We start from the raw sequence: 17143 nt of genomic DNA, 5'->3' as shown, positions 1-17143 counted from the left end.
ACACTATGAGACAGGAACTGATCGAAATGCTGGATCTGGGAATTATTCAGCCCTCCCAGAGCCTCTGGGCCTCTCCTGTTGTTCTTGTCCCCAAGAAAGATGGTAGCATCCGATTTTGTGTTGACTACCGATGCCTCAATGACCACACGGTTAGTGACGCCTACCTGATACCCCGTATTGATGACCTGCTGGACCGGATGGCTGGAGCCCGCTATGTCACTACTCTGGACTTGAGCAAGGGCTACTGGCAAATCCCCTTATCTGCAGAGGGTCAGGAGCGCTCTGCCTTCATCACCCCCTTCGGTCTGTTCGAGGTTCTCAACATGCCATTTGGCATGAAGAATGCTCCTGCCACCTTCCAGCGCACGGTGGACCAGCTGCTGTGGGGCTGTCATGACTTTGCCTGCGCCTACCTGGATGACATCGCCATCTTTAGAGAAACATGGGAAGACCACCTCCAGCATGTGGGTTTTGTCCTGGACCAAATTGCAGGGGCCAACCTCACCATTCGACCAGACAAGTACCAGATGGGGATGGCGGAGGTGCAATATTTAGGACACCGGGTGGGAGAGGGTAAACTGTTCCCCGAACCAGCTAAAATAGAAGCCATTAGGGAATGGCCCACCCCCCAGACTAAGAAACAGATTATGGCATTTCTGGGCACTGCTAACTATTACCGCAAATTTGTTCCTCAATTCAGCACGATTGCGAAGCCCTTCACAGATCTCACCAAGAAGGCCATGCCTCGGATGGTAACCTGGACCCCGGCCTGCCAGACTGCATTTGATCGGCTGAAGGAGGCCCTTTCCCATGACCCCATCCTAGCAACGCCCAACTACCAGCGAAGGTTCCTCATACAGACGGACGCCTCTACCTATGGGCTGGGGGCCGTCCTCAGCCAGGTAAATGAGGAGGGGAAGGAGCACCCTGTGGCCTTCCTTAGCAGGAAACTATTAGACCGGGAGGTTGCCTATGCCACTATAGAAAAGGACTGCCTGGCCATAGTGTGGGCGTTGAAGAAACTTCAACCCTATTTGTATGGCCGGGAGTTCACCATCCTCACAGACCATAACCCCCTCACCTGGCTGAATCGGGTCTCTGGGGATAATGGCCGCCTCTTACGATGGGGCCTGGCCTTACAACCCTACAATTTCACTATCCAATACCGAAGGGGAAGTCAGCACCACAATGCAGATGGGCTGTCCCGTCAGCAAGAGGTTTCCCTGGCAGCACTTGTAGAATGGAGGGGTTGTCACAGAGCTTGCTCTTCCCCCACATCCTCCAGGCTTGCTGCCTGCCACCCCCACACCACTCAGCAGCCCCTTACTCTTCTGTCCCGTCCTTGCTGGGACTTCTAGACCTCCATGTCCCTGACACAGGCAGCCCTCAGCAGCCCCTCACCCCCCTCACTTGCAGTCTGGCCCCCTGCTGAAGGAATCCACAAACAAGCCCCCTCCTCCCTTCCCCCTCATGCACATCTTCCCAGGCTCCCTGGGCTGGTCCAGAGACCTGGGAGACAGGGCCCATTGCCATGGTAACCCGACAGGAAGTCTCAGGTTACCAACAAGGCTCCCAGCTATATACTTAAGGGTGAGCAAGAAAAAAACCCCTTCTGTTCTCCTGGCTGTGTGTGTGAGGGAAGACTGTGCTGAGTGCCAGCTTCTCTCATACGACCATCCCCCGTCCTCCTCCTCATCTCCCTGGCTGACTGGACTGTCCGTCTGCTGCTGGATCCTCTCCTGTGTGGGGAGAACTCTCTGCTGCCTGGAACCCCTTCCCTGGCTGGACTTACTTCTTGTTCCCTGTGAGCCTGCGGGCTGGACATTTTCCCTGCCTGGATTTAACTCTTTGTTGCCCGTGAGCCGAACTGACTTAACCCTTCCCTGCCTGGAGCTGCCTGTGTGGATTAACCCTGTGTTGCTGGTGTGGACTGTAGCCCTCTGTGTCCGGCTTCCCGCATCCAGTAAGTGGACTAACCCCGTGCTGCCCAAAAGACTGAGCCCAATTCTCCCCAGGAACCCAAAGTCCCCCAAAGCCACCCCGCCCTTGCCTTACTGAACCCTGTGGATTACCCTACCCCTGTTGTTCCATATTGCCTTCAAAAGAACTTTATTGTGTTACTGTGTCTGGTGTGGATCTGTGGACTAAAGGAACTGTTGTCTGTGCCCCAAAAACCTCCCCAATAAAAGCCCACACATTGGGTTCCGTGCAATCTGTCTCTGTGTGCTCTGTGGTTCTCTTGACACCCGATATGCTGGTGATATTTCTATTCCATATTCCAGAGTCAGGTGCTGGTGCTGTGAGGTGGAGAGACCTCCTGACTAATGCTGCCTGCATTGTTCCACCCTTCTAATGACACCCACTATGGGGAAAAGTCTTCCTTCCTCTGAAACCAATGATGGAGAATATTCTCATCTCTGATCAATGGTGCATAATGTTTTTCTTACCACTGACACCAATGCTGGGGTATTCTTCCTTCTATGGACTGTCATCTATTAGGAGGAATTTTTCCTGCCACTAATACTGTATAATCCTTCTTCTGACCACTGACACTAAGGCATTTATTATCCCACTGACCTCCAATGTGATGGCATTTTATGACCTCCTAAGAACAATAGCTAACCTCCATGTTACCCTCTGCACTCTATGTACAGAGCTTTCCCCATTCTCTGGAACTCTCTACCCCAATTTATCAGACTATTGCCTACTCTGCTCACTTTTAGGCAATCTCTAAAAATCTCTTCAGGGAAGCCTATCCTTCCCTCAGCTAATACTGGAATCTTCTACTCTTCCAACCAGTCCATCCCCCACAATTACTACCTTTTGTACCACTAGCCCCTCCCTCCTAGATTGTAAGCTTCAGTTGTATTGAACTGTATTGTTGCTGTATTGTCTCCCATTATATTGTAAAGCTTTGAGCAAACTGTTGGCGCCATAAATCCTGTGTTATAATAATAATAATAATTCTTTGCATGCTGTATGCTGTGCTGTACATTACACACCCCTTACCACTGCACTCTCTGTGATATGTGGTACATTACATACTGCTAACCACTGCACTATATGTTATGTTGTAAATTACATACTTCTGGCCACTACAGTCTATATTCTATGTTGTACATTACACAGCTTTGCCTCTGGCACTCTAGAAGCTGTGCTGTACATTACAATCTTCTGGTCATCTAGTTCATTGTCTCATCAGTTTCTGGTTACTATGTAGTTGCAAACTGTTCTAATGAAATCATTCATAAAGGTAGGCTCAGATAAAGTATTAGCTCCCTGCCCATATTTTGTGTGACGAAAAGCATATGCAATGGAAGAGTTTCCATGTTTTTAAAATGGTCCTTTGTCCTTATGTGTATGTGTGTCTGTGAGAATGTCATTTGTGGCACAGTAATTACAGAATATATTGGGGGTACTAGGACTGTGGCATAAAATATGTGTGCAGTGTATACAGTCTCTACACATTCTCTAGTGAAGGTTATTTACTAAAACTGGAGGGTGCAAAATCTGGTGCAGCTCTGCATAGAAACTAATCAGCTTCCAGGCTTTATTGCCAGAGCTTAATCGAACAAGCTGAAGTTAGAAGCTGATTGGCTCCCATACACAACTGCACCAGATTCTGCGTGCTCCAGTTTTAGTGAGTTTCCCCCACTGTTGTCATGCTCCCTCCCCCCCATGGAATGCTCTACGCCCCCATATATCATCTTCACACCAGTCTGTCCCTCTCTCGGGTTCTACATTCGCGATGTATGGTTACTGCACATTGCTTGGACTATTGATAATAACATCACTGAGGTCATTTTAAAGGTTCATAAAATTTTACCAAGTTGAGCAAAAATCTCTCCTGTCTGGAACCTGTCCAGTGTTGGCATCCCCCGATTATCCACCATCAGTATTGACTCAGTGAGCTCATAAGGGTTTCTTCTAGTGGTCTTTGCTCCAAGGCTGCTTCCAGCCTCAGCGTGGGCAGCAAACTTTCCGCCATCGATGACAAATTTGCAGGAGTTGATGAAGGAGGATTTCCCATTTCCCGGTAACCCGAAGAGCTGCAAGATGACCCGATTATAACCTTCATTTCCTTCAACATCACGAAGACGGAAATTTCTGATGTTGTCGCTCATTCTGCAGTCCTGTGGGATAGAACCAATGTGAGAAAGAAATATCTGTCAATAAAATCATTCACGGGAAGTCTGTGGAGGACATCATGGCTTTGCTTTTAAAGTGTACATCCCAATTCCAGCAATCTGGGAAGATGGTAATCCATTCCTAACTCTGGAATAACAGTTCTCAGTTCCAACCACAAAAAAATGTATTGATCTACAAGAAGGGATTATCTGTTGAATCAAGTAGTCTTTTTAAGAAGATGCAATAGCATTGTGGATCTCTCTTCCCTCTATATTAGTGGTCTCCAAACTGTAGCCCATAGGCCAAATGCCACTCTTTTCTTGCTATTATCCGGCCCCTGGGGAAGATTCTCATTTATACAAAACACAATTCCTCCCACTAACACCAATGATGGGGTGTAGCTGGCCAGCTAAGACCGGTCCTAGGTTGTTAATATGGTTCACATATATGTGTATACCAAACCTGCCAATAACCTCAGTACAGTATATATGTGTATATGTTAAAGCCAAAGCAGAATCATTGCTGTGATTTATATCTTTGATTGTTATATGACATTTATATATTCATTGTGTTAGCAGAAGCAGAAAAGGAAAATATGCCTTTAAGAGTTAGTATAAGGTGAGCCAATCACAGCCATCCTCACACTGTACAGAGCCTTAACCAATCCCAGCCAGTTTAATTTATTCCTGTGTAAAACTCCCTGCTAGGATTTTCTAGAGACACATGCTCACCAGACAGAGAAGGAAACAGACAAAGTTCCAATCAGAGAAGCTCCATGGAAGTACAAAAGGCCAAATAGGTATTTAATGCACTTGTGTGTTCCTCTGTTGTTTAACAGTGCAGGTAGATCTGTGTCTAAAAACTGTTGTATGTGTTTACTTGTAGTTCCACCGAACTTACGAACTTACGAATCAAGTCACTGTAGAGTAATCTAACAAATTTATAAATCCAAGTGAATTTATCAATCTATCGAAATATACAGAACAAATTTATCAAATCTATTGAACCTATCGAGATAAGCTATTGAATCAACCCAATGTAATACGAATTAAACCATTGTAATATGAAAGAAACAAGCCATTGTAAGCAGTTATATGAAGAAGATTGAAGTTATTAAAGAAGTTAACTAAAGTACTCGGTGTGCTCTTTAAACCTACTGCATCCATAGAGCGGCATTGGAGGAATTACAGAGTAAAGTCAGTCTAATCAAACAAAGAAACAGCAATTGCATCATTTTTCTAATGCCACAGCACACTAGGCACGAAAGGGTGCTGCGCCTGCCACATGGGGCACTATTTCTTACACTGATACCAAAAACGGATCACTATTCCTTCTATTGACACCAATGGTGGGACACTATTCCTTCTATTGACACCAATGATGGGGCACTATTCCTTCCATTGACACCAATGATGGGGCACTATTCCTTCCATTGACACCAATGATGGGGCACTATTCCTCCCACTGATACCAATGATGGGACACTATTCCTCCCACTGATACCAATCATGGGACACTATTCCTTCTATTGACACCAATGATGGGACACTATTCCTTCTATTGACACCAATGATGGGACACTATTCCTTCTATTGACACAAATGATGGGGCACTATTCCTTCCATTGACACCAATGATGGGGCACTATTCCTTCCATTGACACCAATGATGGGGCACTATTCCTTCCATTGACACCAATGATGGGGCACTATTCCTTTTATTGACACCAATGATGGGACACTATTCCTTCTATTGACACAAATGATGGGGCACTATTTCTTACACTGATACCAACAATATATCACTATTCCTTCCATTGACACCAATGATGGGACACTATTCCTTCCATTGACACCAATGATGGGACACTATTCCTTCCATTGACACCAATGATGGGACACTATTTTTTCCATTGACACCAATGATGGGGCACTATTCATTCCATTGACACCAATGATGGGGCCAGGGGCGGACTGACCATTTGGAAACTCGGGCACTGCCCGAGAGCCCGGGGTCAGTAGGGGGCCCCATGAGATGCCCCTGGTACCTTTTTCATAGGCTTTTTTGAGTTTGGGCAAGGACACAGGGGCCCCATGATCCTATATTGCCCGGGGGCCCCATGAGTTGTCCATCCGCCCCTGGATGGGGCACTATTCCTTCAATTGACACCAATGATGGGACACTATTCCTTCAATTGACACCAATGATGGGACACTATTCCTTCTATTGAAACCAATGATAGGGCACTATTCCTCCAACTGACACCAATGATAGGGCACTATTCCTCCAACTGACACCAATGATGGGGCACTATTCCTCCAACTGACACCAACAATGGGGCACTATTTCTCCTCCTACTGATCCCAGTTGCTAATTTGTTTACTCCCACTGATAACTAATCGTGAGGAATTTTCTCATTCCACTGGCCACAGTCTGGCTGCCTAAAGTCTGAAGATCAGTAATCTGACTCCTTGCTTAGAAAGCTTGGACACCCCCTCTACATGGTAGAGTATTTCATAAAAGGAATACTAACCACTTGCCTACCAGGCACTTATACCCCCTTATTTACCAGGCCAATTTTCAGCTTTCAGCGCTGCCGCACTTTGATTGACAATTGCGCGGTCATGCAACATTGTACCCATATGAAATTTTAATCATTTTTTTCTCACAAATAGAGCTTTCTTTTGGTGGTATTTAATCGCCACTGGGCACTTTACTTTTTGCGCTATAAATAAAAAAAGTGCAAAAAATTTGAAAAAAAAAAAGTTTATTTGTTTCTTTTATAAAATTTTTCAAACAGGTATTTTTTCTCCTTCACTGATGTGCGTTGATGAGGCAGCACTGATGGGCACTGATAGACGGCACTGATGGGCACTGATAGGCAGCACTAAAGGGCACTGATAGGCAGTACTAATGAGGTGGCACGGATAGGCGGCACTGATAGACAGCACTAATTAGGGGTCACGGATAGGCGGCACTGATATGCAGCACTGATAGGCGGCACTGATAGGTGACACTGATTATGGGTACTGATAGACGGCACTGACTGGCATCACTGCTGGGCACTGACTGGCGGCACTGACTGGCACAACCCCTGGGCACTGACTGGTGGCACTGACTGGCAGCACTGCTGGGCTGCACTGGTGGGTGGCACTGGTGGGCAGCACTGGTGGGTGGGCACAGGTGGGTGGCACTGGTGGGCACAGGTGGGTGGCACTGGTGGGCACAGGTGGGTGGGCACAGGTGGGTGGCACTGCTGGGCACATGTAGGTGGCACTTCTGGGCACAGGTAGGTGGCACTGCAGAGTGGCACAGGTGGGTGCACTGCTGGGCACAGGTGGGGGCACTGCTGGGCACAGGTGGGTGCACTGCTGGGCACGGGTGGGCGGAGCTAGTGGGCGCACTGCTGGGCGGAACTTGCGGGTGTCACTGCTGGGCACCGATCATCAGGGCACTGATCATCATCATCCCCGCTCTGACAACTGCCGGTTCTCGGCAGTACTTTCCTCACGATCTGACAGCGTGAGGAAAGTGCAGCCGAGAACCGGCACTTGCATTTCCCTGTGATCAGCGTGTCATTGGACACCGCTGATCACGTGGTAAAAGGCCGCTGTGATTGGCCTTTTACCACATCACGTGATCAGCTGCGTCCGTAGGATGCTTAGGAAACATTTGTAACTATCTGTGGCAGTCTGGACAAATTAAATTGTGTTTAATTGCAGATTGACTAAAGCACTGGTGTCCAACCTGTGGCCTGAGGGCATCATGACAACCCCTTTGGTACTTGTTGTGTGGCCCTTGGTTCTCAGGAGGCAGGAATGGGTTTATAAATATTGTTTTATAAATGGGCTGTTATGACAGTGATCTGTAACCAGAGATATACAGAAAGGACCATCAGACCAAAACCGGTTGCTGAGAAACAACTAAGCTCCAATGTTACTCCACATGGAGAATTCTATACAAGTTCTAATATAGTTCTGTGGAGTCGTTGTCATGCAAAGTGTCTAGCTAACCGAGGCACGCACGTGCGGCCATGACTTGAGATTAGAGGGAATAAGGGGGACTTAACTTTGAATATATAAAACCGTATATAAGACCAGCCGTGATATACTTTCACAGCCCACACTACCTCTTGGCCATCACCGGAGGCAGACTCCACTCCAATCCAGCTGGTCGACCACACACTGGCAGATACAAATCTTACATACAACCTGATGCCCTAACTAGGGTTGAGGAGCAGCCTAGCAATCGACACACCCTTCTAGGATCCCTCCAGCTACCTACAGCTGGGCCTCGTTAGGAGGAAGTAGGTGTGGCTGCTGCACAGACTGCTGGAGGAGCAGAGTTTGTGTCTCTGCAGGCAATTTAGGCCAAACTTGAAGCCTGGGCCTTTATTTTACTGCTAGGCCCAAGGCTGGATGGCCGAGCCCGGCCGTGATCCGGGCGGGGGACCCCCCCCCCCCAGGGTGAGCCTAGTACCGGTCCCATGGAAGTGGAGGACCTGGGAAGTGCCCCCAAAGAGGGGGAAAGCTACGCTACATATCGTGGGCGAGTGACTGCTCATGTGGCCAGAATCAAGAAGGAAGAGGAGAAGCTGAATAAGATGCGGCTGGATCTGAAAAAGAAAAGATCCGGGTATGAGCGGGTGTGGAGCACCAAGAGGCAGCTGATGAGGCCCGAGATGGACGCCATGGAGCAGGCTGTCCGTCGGCAGGCCAACCTCGTGTCATCCCTGAAGCAAGCCAGCGGGGTCCTGAGGGAGAAATTCTCCAATGAGGAGCGCTTCAGACAAGCCAGGGAACGATCGATGGCAGCGGTGAGAAGTCGACCTATGGAGGAAGTCTCATCTGGGGACCTATCAGAGCCAACCAGAGCGCCAGTGTCGTCGGATGGGCTTTCCCCAACCGGAGAGAGCGCACCAATGGTGGTGGAGGTGGTTCTGGAGGCCGGAGCGGAGCAGACGCCAGGAACTATCCCTGCCCAGCAGCAGCCGCAACTGGAGTGGGGGTCACAGGAGACTCCCGGTGATGGTGCGGTAGGGCTACGCTTCATAACGGAGTTGGAGTCTCCGCTACATGGCCGGCACTTTGCCTTCACGTCTGAGGAGTCTGGTGATGAGGGGTGTAGTCGGCAGAAGCCGGTGAAGCAGCGGGGGAGGGAGAAGGCTGTGTATGTGCGGCTGGAACAAATCCCCAGTGAGCTGTTGCCAAAGGAGCAGAGCGGGAGGGTGAGTAATGCTGCAGGGGAGCAGGTTGCTGTGCAGAACATTGCTCCAGTGGGGGAGGTGTCAGCAGCTGTGCAGAGTATTGCTCCCACGGGTAATGTATCAGCTGCTGTGCAGAGTATTGCTCCAGTGGGGGAGGTGTCAGCTGCTGTGCAGAGTATTGCTCCAGTGGGGGTGGTGTCAGCTGCTGTGCAGAGTATTGCTCCAGTGGGGGTGGTGTCAGCTGCTGTGCAGAGTATTGCTCCAGTGGGGGTGGTGTCAGCTGCTGTGCAGAGTATTGCTCCAGTGGGGGTGGTGTCAGCTGCTGTGCAGAGTATTGCTCCAGTGGGGGAGGTGTCAGCTGCTGTGCAGAGTATTGCTCCCACGGGTAATGTATCGGCTGCTGTGCAGAGTATTGCTCCCACGGGTAATGTGTCATCTTATGTGCAGAGTATTGCTCCCACGGGTAATGCTCCTTCTATGTCAAGTGTTGTGAAGGGGGTGTCTGCCTCCTCTCCCCCCCCTGTACTGGATTATTCTGCTGCCCTAAGAAGGGGGCAGGCTGCGGTGCATCCGCCTGTAGTAACCATGGGGGGGCCTGCGGCACAAAGAAGGAACGTTGTGCAGATACAATGGGAAGGAAAAGCCCCGCCCCCAATCAGAAGGGAAGTGGTGGATCGCATCATTGAGATGGGCTTTAGGGCTCATGACATATTTGCCTTCATAGCCCCATTGGGGTCTGGCGAATATGACATTTCTTTTCAGAGTCCGGAAGGTCTAGAAACATTCTGGATAAAGTTTGAGAACCAGTGTAAAGGGACCCCAAGGTGGGAGGGGCTAGTACCTAAAGTGGTGTCGCGTCAGTCGCTAACCAAGAATATAACCATCTTGGTGAGGAATGAAACCATCCCGGCAGCTGACATTACTATCTGGTTGGGGAAATATGGGGATGTCTTGGCCCCCATAAGGAAGATTACAGATGATAGGGGGACATGGACAGGTGGGGGGACATGGACAGGTGGGGGGACATGGACAGGTGGGGGGATATGGACAGGTGGGTGGGCAGCAACAGTCAGACTACATACGGAGGATAATAAGATCAAGCATGTGCCCACTTCAGCATTCCTAGGGAGAGACAGGCTGACCATTTTTTACGCTGGCCAGCCTAAAGTCTGCCACCGGTGTGGAAACAAGGGGCACTTTGCAGCGACATGTGAAATCCTGAAATGTTCTCTGTGTCAGGGGATGGGGCATACAGCCAGAGAGTGTCATTTAATAAGGTGTAATCTTTGCCAACAGCTGGGGCACTCATACAGTAAGTGCCCAGAGGCACTCCACAATTTATCCGGGCTCATGGAGGAGCTGGACCGGATGGATGCTGAGGAGAGGGGTGAGGAGCCACCCCCCCCGCCCCCTTCCTCGGATAGATCTGACACCGAGGGTTCTTTGGTGCTGTCGGTGCCTGTTGTGACACCTAATGTGTCTGTACCCTCTCCCTCTGGAGAGTCTCCCACTGTCTCTGTGTCCCCCCAAATATCTTTCCCAGTGTTGTCTACCCCTTCCCCCAGTGTTCCTATCCCCCCTGTTAGGAAAAACCGAGGCGTTGGAGCCAAGAAGGCATCTGGAGCGCCTTCAGTGATGCCTCCCCCCGTACTTCTCCCACGGCGCCGCCGAAAATCTGGTGGTGATGTGGTGGCGTCTGAGGTGGTCTGGAAAGAGGCAGGATTGATATCTGTCCCTAAGGAAGGTGGGTTAAGTAAAGTGACCAAGGGGGAGCGGTGGTCTGTGGTTGGGAAGGGAGGGAGCAGGGTAGGGTTGTCCCCTGCATCGTCTGTTTCCTCTTTGGAAGTAGAGATTATATCTGGCAACAAGTTTGAGGTCCTCTCCGGGGAGGAAGGGGATTCTGGAGGTACCCTCTCCCCTATGGATGATGGGGTTGGAAAGGGAACCCAAAAGAAACTCAGGTCCTCTGCAAAGCAGAGGAAGACAAAGGCTAAGAAACGACCATCTCAATTACCTTGATGGCAGTTCCCACTCCGATAAATGTGGCAACCATCAATGTTGCCAGCATAAAGTCTGTAGGTGCTAGAAGTGTGGCCTTATTTTTGCTCAGCAGTATTTGTGCTGATGTTTTGTTTTTGCAAGAGACCAGGCTCAGCAGTCTGGCTGATGTCCATCTGGCAAAGACTGAGTGGAGGTGTGGTCCCTCCTTCTGGTCTCTTGCGGCCGAGCCTTACAGCGGAGTTGTGGTACTTTTTTCCGGCATGGTAACGTGTCGGCGGGTCATTGAGGTGGAGATTGGAAGATGTATGGTCCTGGACGTCCTTGTGAAGGGGCAAGAGCTAAGGCTCATTAATATCTATGATCCCCAGTCTACGTGGGGTAGGAAATGCCTCTTTACAAAGATTAAGCCTTTCCTTTTTACGTCCCGACAAGTTGTCTTTGGAGGAGACTTTAATACTGTCACTAGGCTTAAGGACAGGAAGGGCTCCAATGACAGGCTGGAGTATGACAGTGTTTTTTTAAATGCGATAGTTAGGGAAGCAGGTCTGGAGGATGCCTTAATTAAGCGCAGCCCGGACAGCACGGGATTCACTTTTAGGCGAGGTAGAAGTGAGAGTAGAATAGATAGGTTTTTTTTAAAGGGGGACTCCGCCTTCTCGGCACCTGTGTGTCAGGCGGTGGAGTTTTCCGACCACCTTTTGCTGACTGTGTCTTTGAATATTTCAGATACGCCACCTAAGGGGAGGGGTGTCTGGAGATTGAATTCAACTCTGCTGGACGATGAGGAGGTGAGACGATCCTTTGAGGATTTTTTTCAAGCTCAGGAGACCATCCTGGATTTCTGCAGCAGTAAGTCGGAGTGGTGGGAGCTTATCAAAGTGCGGATTGGCAGGTTTTTCAAGGCCCTAGGTAAGAAAAAACAATTTGATAAGTATGTTGCCTACCAACAGCTGCGGAGGAAGCTTGATCGCCTTGTCTCTGAGGGTGGAGATTCTGGGGCAATCTCAGAGGTTAAGCTTCTTCTCCTGAAGAAGTATCAGTATGACCGGCATACCTCTTTGGTTTTGGAGAGGGACTATGGGAAATACCTTTCCCCTGACCCTTACCAGAACTGCAAGCAAGGTATAGCGATTAAAACGGTCACCGGTCTGAGAGATAGTACGGGATCTCTGACGAAATCCAGGTCAGGGATCTTGGAGGTCTCAAGGGCATTCTTTGAAGATCTCTTGGGGGAGAAGCACCTCGACCAGGCAAGGATGTCAAGCTTTTTGGAGTCTACGCCAGGTCTGGAAAACAACATTCCACCCACAAGTTTGACAGGTGAGATCACAGCTGAAGAGGTAGTCAAAGCCATAGATAGTCTGGCCATCAGGAAGACGCCTGGGCCAGATGGCTTGACAGCAGAATTCTTTAAGATTTTTAAGTCCAGCTTGGCACCTCGCCTTGCAGAGGTCTTTAATAGCTGTCTGGATGAGGGTTCGCTCCCTCCCTCCATGAGGAAATTGGCTGTGATCTTGCTGTCAAAGGGTAAGGACCCTTCGATGATTGAGAATTGGCGCCCCATCAGCCTTCTCAATGTCGATAGGAAGATTCTGGCCAAGATCCTTTTCTGGCGCTTGTCGTCAGTGGCAGACGGGTTACTTTCGCAGCGTCAGCACTGCTCGGTTCAGGGCAGAAGTACGTTTACAGCGGTGTTAGCTGTCCGGGAGGTTCTGGAGCAATGCAGGGCTGATGGCAGTGGGAAGTATTTGCTGGCGCTGGATCAGGACAAGGCCTTTGATCGGGTAGATCATAAGTACCTCTGGCATCTCCTTGACCAGTATGGCCTGGAAGGGAGGTTTATTGGCTGGTTGAAAACATTGTACAGAGGGGCGGAGAGCTTCATGTTGATCAATGGTTGGGTTGGGCGACCCTTTGAGGTTGGCTCTGGGGTGCGCCAGGGGTGTCCGCTGAGTCCCTTGCTCTATGCCTTTGCCATTGACCCCTTCATCAGGAGGCTAGATGGCGGGGCTTTGGGTGGGGTGCCGGTGGGTGCTACTGGTGAGCCGCCTTTGAGAGTCGTGGCCTATGCCGATGACGTGTCTGTTTTCATCTCTGGGACTGAAGAGGCGCAGGAGGTGGTCTCAGAGATGGAACAGTATGCGGAGGCATCAGGCTCCAAGATCAATCGTGAGAAAAGTGAAGTTTTCTGGATGGGTAGGGAAGGTGAGAACTTCTCGCTTCCGGATACCTTCCCGGAGCCCCAGCCAAAGATCAAAGTGTTAGGCATCACATTTGGCCCTGATGATTATGGTAAATCGAATTGGGAATCCAGGTTGTCTGATGCCGAGGTTAAAGTGAGATGCTGGAAGGGGTGGCGACTCTCCCTAAGGGAAAGGGTCAATCTAATCAAGACCTACCTGATTCCAGTCTTTTTGTACGTCAGTTACATTTGTCTCTTGCCAGAGTCTCTCTATACGAGGGTCTACAGCTGTTTCTTCCAGCTATTATGGGGAAACAGACTGAACCTAGTGAAGCGGAATGTGACCTACCGGTGCAGGCGGGAGGGTGGCCTAGGGATGGTAAACCCAATTGTTTTCTTCTCTGTTATGTTTGTAAAACATAATTTTGGTAATATGCTGAAAGAGAAGCCACCTGCATGGGTGGGTTTATTTCGGGCTTGGTTTAAACCCTTTCTGAGCTGTTGGGAGAGTGGCGGGCCAGTGAGAAGCCTGAGAGTCAAGCACGGTAAGCTCCCGGCTTATGTTGCCCTTAGTTTGGAAATACTTAGGCGGTGGTGTGTGACGGCGGAGGAGGTCAGATCTGTTCCTGGGAAATTCCTCAGGGAGAGGGTCGTGGCCACTGCTTTTCATGCACCGCTGGCCTTGAAGGATTGCCCAGGCCATATTTCGCGGGAGGGCTTAAGATTGATAAATATGGAAAGGATTCCCTTGAAGTTCAGGGACCAGGCCTGGCTCGCATTCCATGGCAGGCTATATGTGAGAGGGAACTTGAAGTGCCGTTCTCTGGACAACCGTGGTTGTCCTAGGACGGAGTGTGGGGGTGAAGTGGAGACTATGGACCACTTCTTGCTTCAGTGCCCTTTCAATATAGAGGTATACAAAGAGGTGGGGAGGGCTCTAAACATCCCCTTCCTGCACTGCGTGTCTTATGCAGAGTGGGTATATGGGGCATTTGAAAGACATGTGGATTTTGACTTTGACACTCTTTTTCTAGTTTGTCTAGTGGTCCGATATTTCACTTGGAATGCACGGTGTCAGGTTTCCATTCGGCAGAAAATCCTTCCTGTCTCGGTGGTGGTATATGACATTCTTGGTGAGGTTGGGAAAATTCGGGGTCTTGAGAAAGACAGACTGTGGCGAAGGGCCTGGATAGAGGCGTGGAGGAATATCAGGTCTGTAGCCGCTGTCTGTTGATCTCTGGGTGAGGATGCTGTTCTTTTTTTTTTTTTTCTCTGAGTGTTCCACTCCCTTAGATTTTGGATGAAGAATTTTTGAAGAGAGGCTACGTACATTTGAAGACCTGCATTTCTCAGCCTTTGTTCTGCATTTTTTGTTTTGTGTGTTAAATATATTTATGATTATGATATGGCCAAAAGGGCCTAAGTATGTGTATAGGTGGATGAGGCATAAAAGCCTCTTTTTTGTCTGACAGGCCGAAAGGGCTTTTGTCAAAGCCTGATAGACTGAATAAGCTGCTGTTAAGATTTTTCCTCCCCGAATCTCAGACAGGCCAAATGCCTCGTCATGAGTGATATGGGCCATAATGGCACCGCCCCTACCTTATTGGCCGAAAGGACCTTTGTGTGAAAACTTATCTGCATAGCGGAAGACTCCCATACAGGCCAGTGCTGTGATATAGGCCATAAAGGCCCTGACATTTTTATATTATGCTTTCCTATTTTTTGCCATAAAGGCGTATATCGGTGTGTTATAATTTTGATTATGCTTTGTGAATTATTACTGTATTTAGTTGATCTTTGTTTAGACCAGTCGTATGGTATTTTGTATTTATTTATTTATTTGTATATATCAACTTTATATTTTTGTAAGAAAATGTTTTTTGTTGCTGGTGGCAAGACCTTTTAATAAAAAATTTCCAGCTACCTACAGCTGAGTGTCGTTAGGAGGAAGTGGGCGTGGTGCTGCACAGACAGTGTGTGGTGTATGCTGTGTGAGGTCCTGCTAGGCCTCAGTCTGAGCCAGGGACTAAATTTCTGGCACTACCCAGGAGAGGATGGCCGAGCCTGGCCATGATCCAGGAGGAGGGACCCCTGGGGCTCCTAGTACCGGTCCTGACATGCCAGCTATTGAGGACCTGGGAAAAGGCCCTAAAGGAGGGAAATCGTATGCGGATTATCGGGGCCTTGTGGCCGCCCATGTGGCAAGGATCGGGAAGGAGGAAGACAAGCTGGTCAGAATGAAAAATGACCTCAGGAAGTTCAAGTCATCTTATGATCGTGTGTGGAGCACAAAGCGGCAAGCTATGAAGCCTGAGCTGGAGCGTATGGAGCAGGCAGTGCGCCAGCAATGTGATCTAGTGGAGACCCTGAAAGCATCCAGCGGGTTCATGCGGGAGAAATACATGAATGAGGAGCGTTTCAGGCAGGCCCGTGACAGATCCCTAGCGGTCTCGAGGGGCCAGATCGGAGAGGCGGTGTCATCTGGGGACCTGTCAGACCCCCAGGTGAGGTTGGAGAAGGCAGCACAGTTGCTTCTCAGCATGCTGGAGAATGTTTAATACCGGAGGGTGAGTCGGAACCCATCCCCCCTCAGCAACAGCGGCTAGATTGGGGATCCCAGGTGGAGCAGGAGGAGGAGGTTGGTGCCATGGAATTTGTGACTGCATTAGAGTCCCCCCCTGCGTGGACGGCAGTTCGCATTTTCAACTGATGACACTGGTGATGAGGCAAACAAGTGCCCTAGGCCACTGAAGCCAAAAAAGACTGAGAAATTGTTTTTTGTAAAGCAGGAAAAACTTCCCAGCAAGATGGAAAACAGTTGCAAATCGCAGGAGGGGAAGGTGGTGAAGCCGCAGTTGAAAGCCTCTCCGGCTGCGGGGACTGTATGTGATGTGTCGGACACTTGTGTGGTTGTGTGTGACAAATCTGCAGCAAATGCAAATATTGATAATATGGGAGCTTCATGTGAGGCCAATTTGGTTGGTGCAGTGTCTGCTGCGGCCAGTATAGCCCCATCCCCAGCTGCAGGCCCAGTCTCAGCCCCAGTCTCAGTCCCAGCTCCAGGCCCCGTCTCAGCCCCAGTCTCAGCCCCAGCTGCAGGCCCCGCCTCAGCCCCAGCTGCAGGCCCCGCCTCAGCCCCAGCTGCAGGCCCCGCCTCAGCCCCAGCTGCAGGCCCCGCCTCAGCCCCAGCTGCAGGCCCCGCCTCAGCCCCAGCTGCAGGCCCCGTCTCAGCCCCAGCTGCAGGCCCCGTCTCAGCCCCAGCTGCAGGCCCCGTCTCAGCCCCAGCTGCAGGCCCAGTCTCAGCCCCAGCTGCAGGCCCAGTCTCAGCCCCAGCTGCAGACCCAGTCTCAGCCCCAGCTGCAGGCCCGTCTCAGCCCCAGCTGCAGGCCCAGTCTCAGCCCCGGTTGCCAAGGGAGCCCTGAGCTATTCAGCGGCTTTAAAAAATAGACAGGGGGTAGCAAGACCACCGGAGGGTCAGGCAGGGAGATCACCACCAACTATAAAAAGAAGGAACGTTGTCCAGCTAAAATGGGACGGAGGAAGCACCACCCCAAATAGAAGAGATGTTGTTGACAGAATTCTGGATATGGGCTTCAAAGCAGTAGACCTATTTGCTTTATAGCCCC

The 17143-nt window shown here is 50.0% G+C and overlaps 1 protein-coding gene across 1 annotated transcript in view; it reads right to left on the bottom strand.

Annotated features, from left to right (window-relative positions):
- LOC149437883 (uncharacterized) overlaps positions 1–17143 on the bottom strand; it is a 46029-nt gene that overhangs the window by 12604 nt on the left and 16282 nt on the right. The window contains exon 2 of the mRNA XM_089660557.1: positions 3827–4133. Within this exon, the coding sequence (XP_089516683.1) occupies positions 3827–4124 (298 nt within the window). The 5' untranslated portion in view covers positions 4125–4133. The remainder of the gene's footprint in view (positions 1–3826; positions 4134–17143) is intronic.

The sequence above is a fragment of the Staurois parvus genome, unplaced genomic scaffold (genome assembly GCF_062004578.1).
Source record: "Staurois parvus isolate SC_StPar_1 unplaced genomic scaffold, SC_StPar_1.0 ptg001252l, whole genome shotgun sequence".
NCBI classification, from domain to species: Eukaryota; Metazoa; Chordata; class Amphibia; order Anura; family Ranidae; genus Staurois; species Staurois parvus.
The sequence above is the reverse complement of the archived record's forward strand: the minus strand, read 5'-3'. Positions and strand labels throughout refer to the sequence as shown.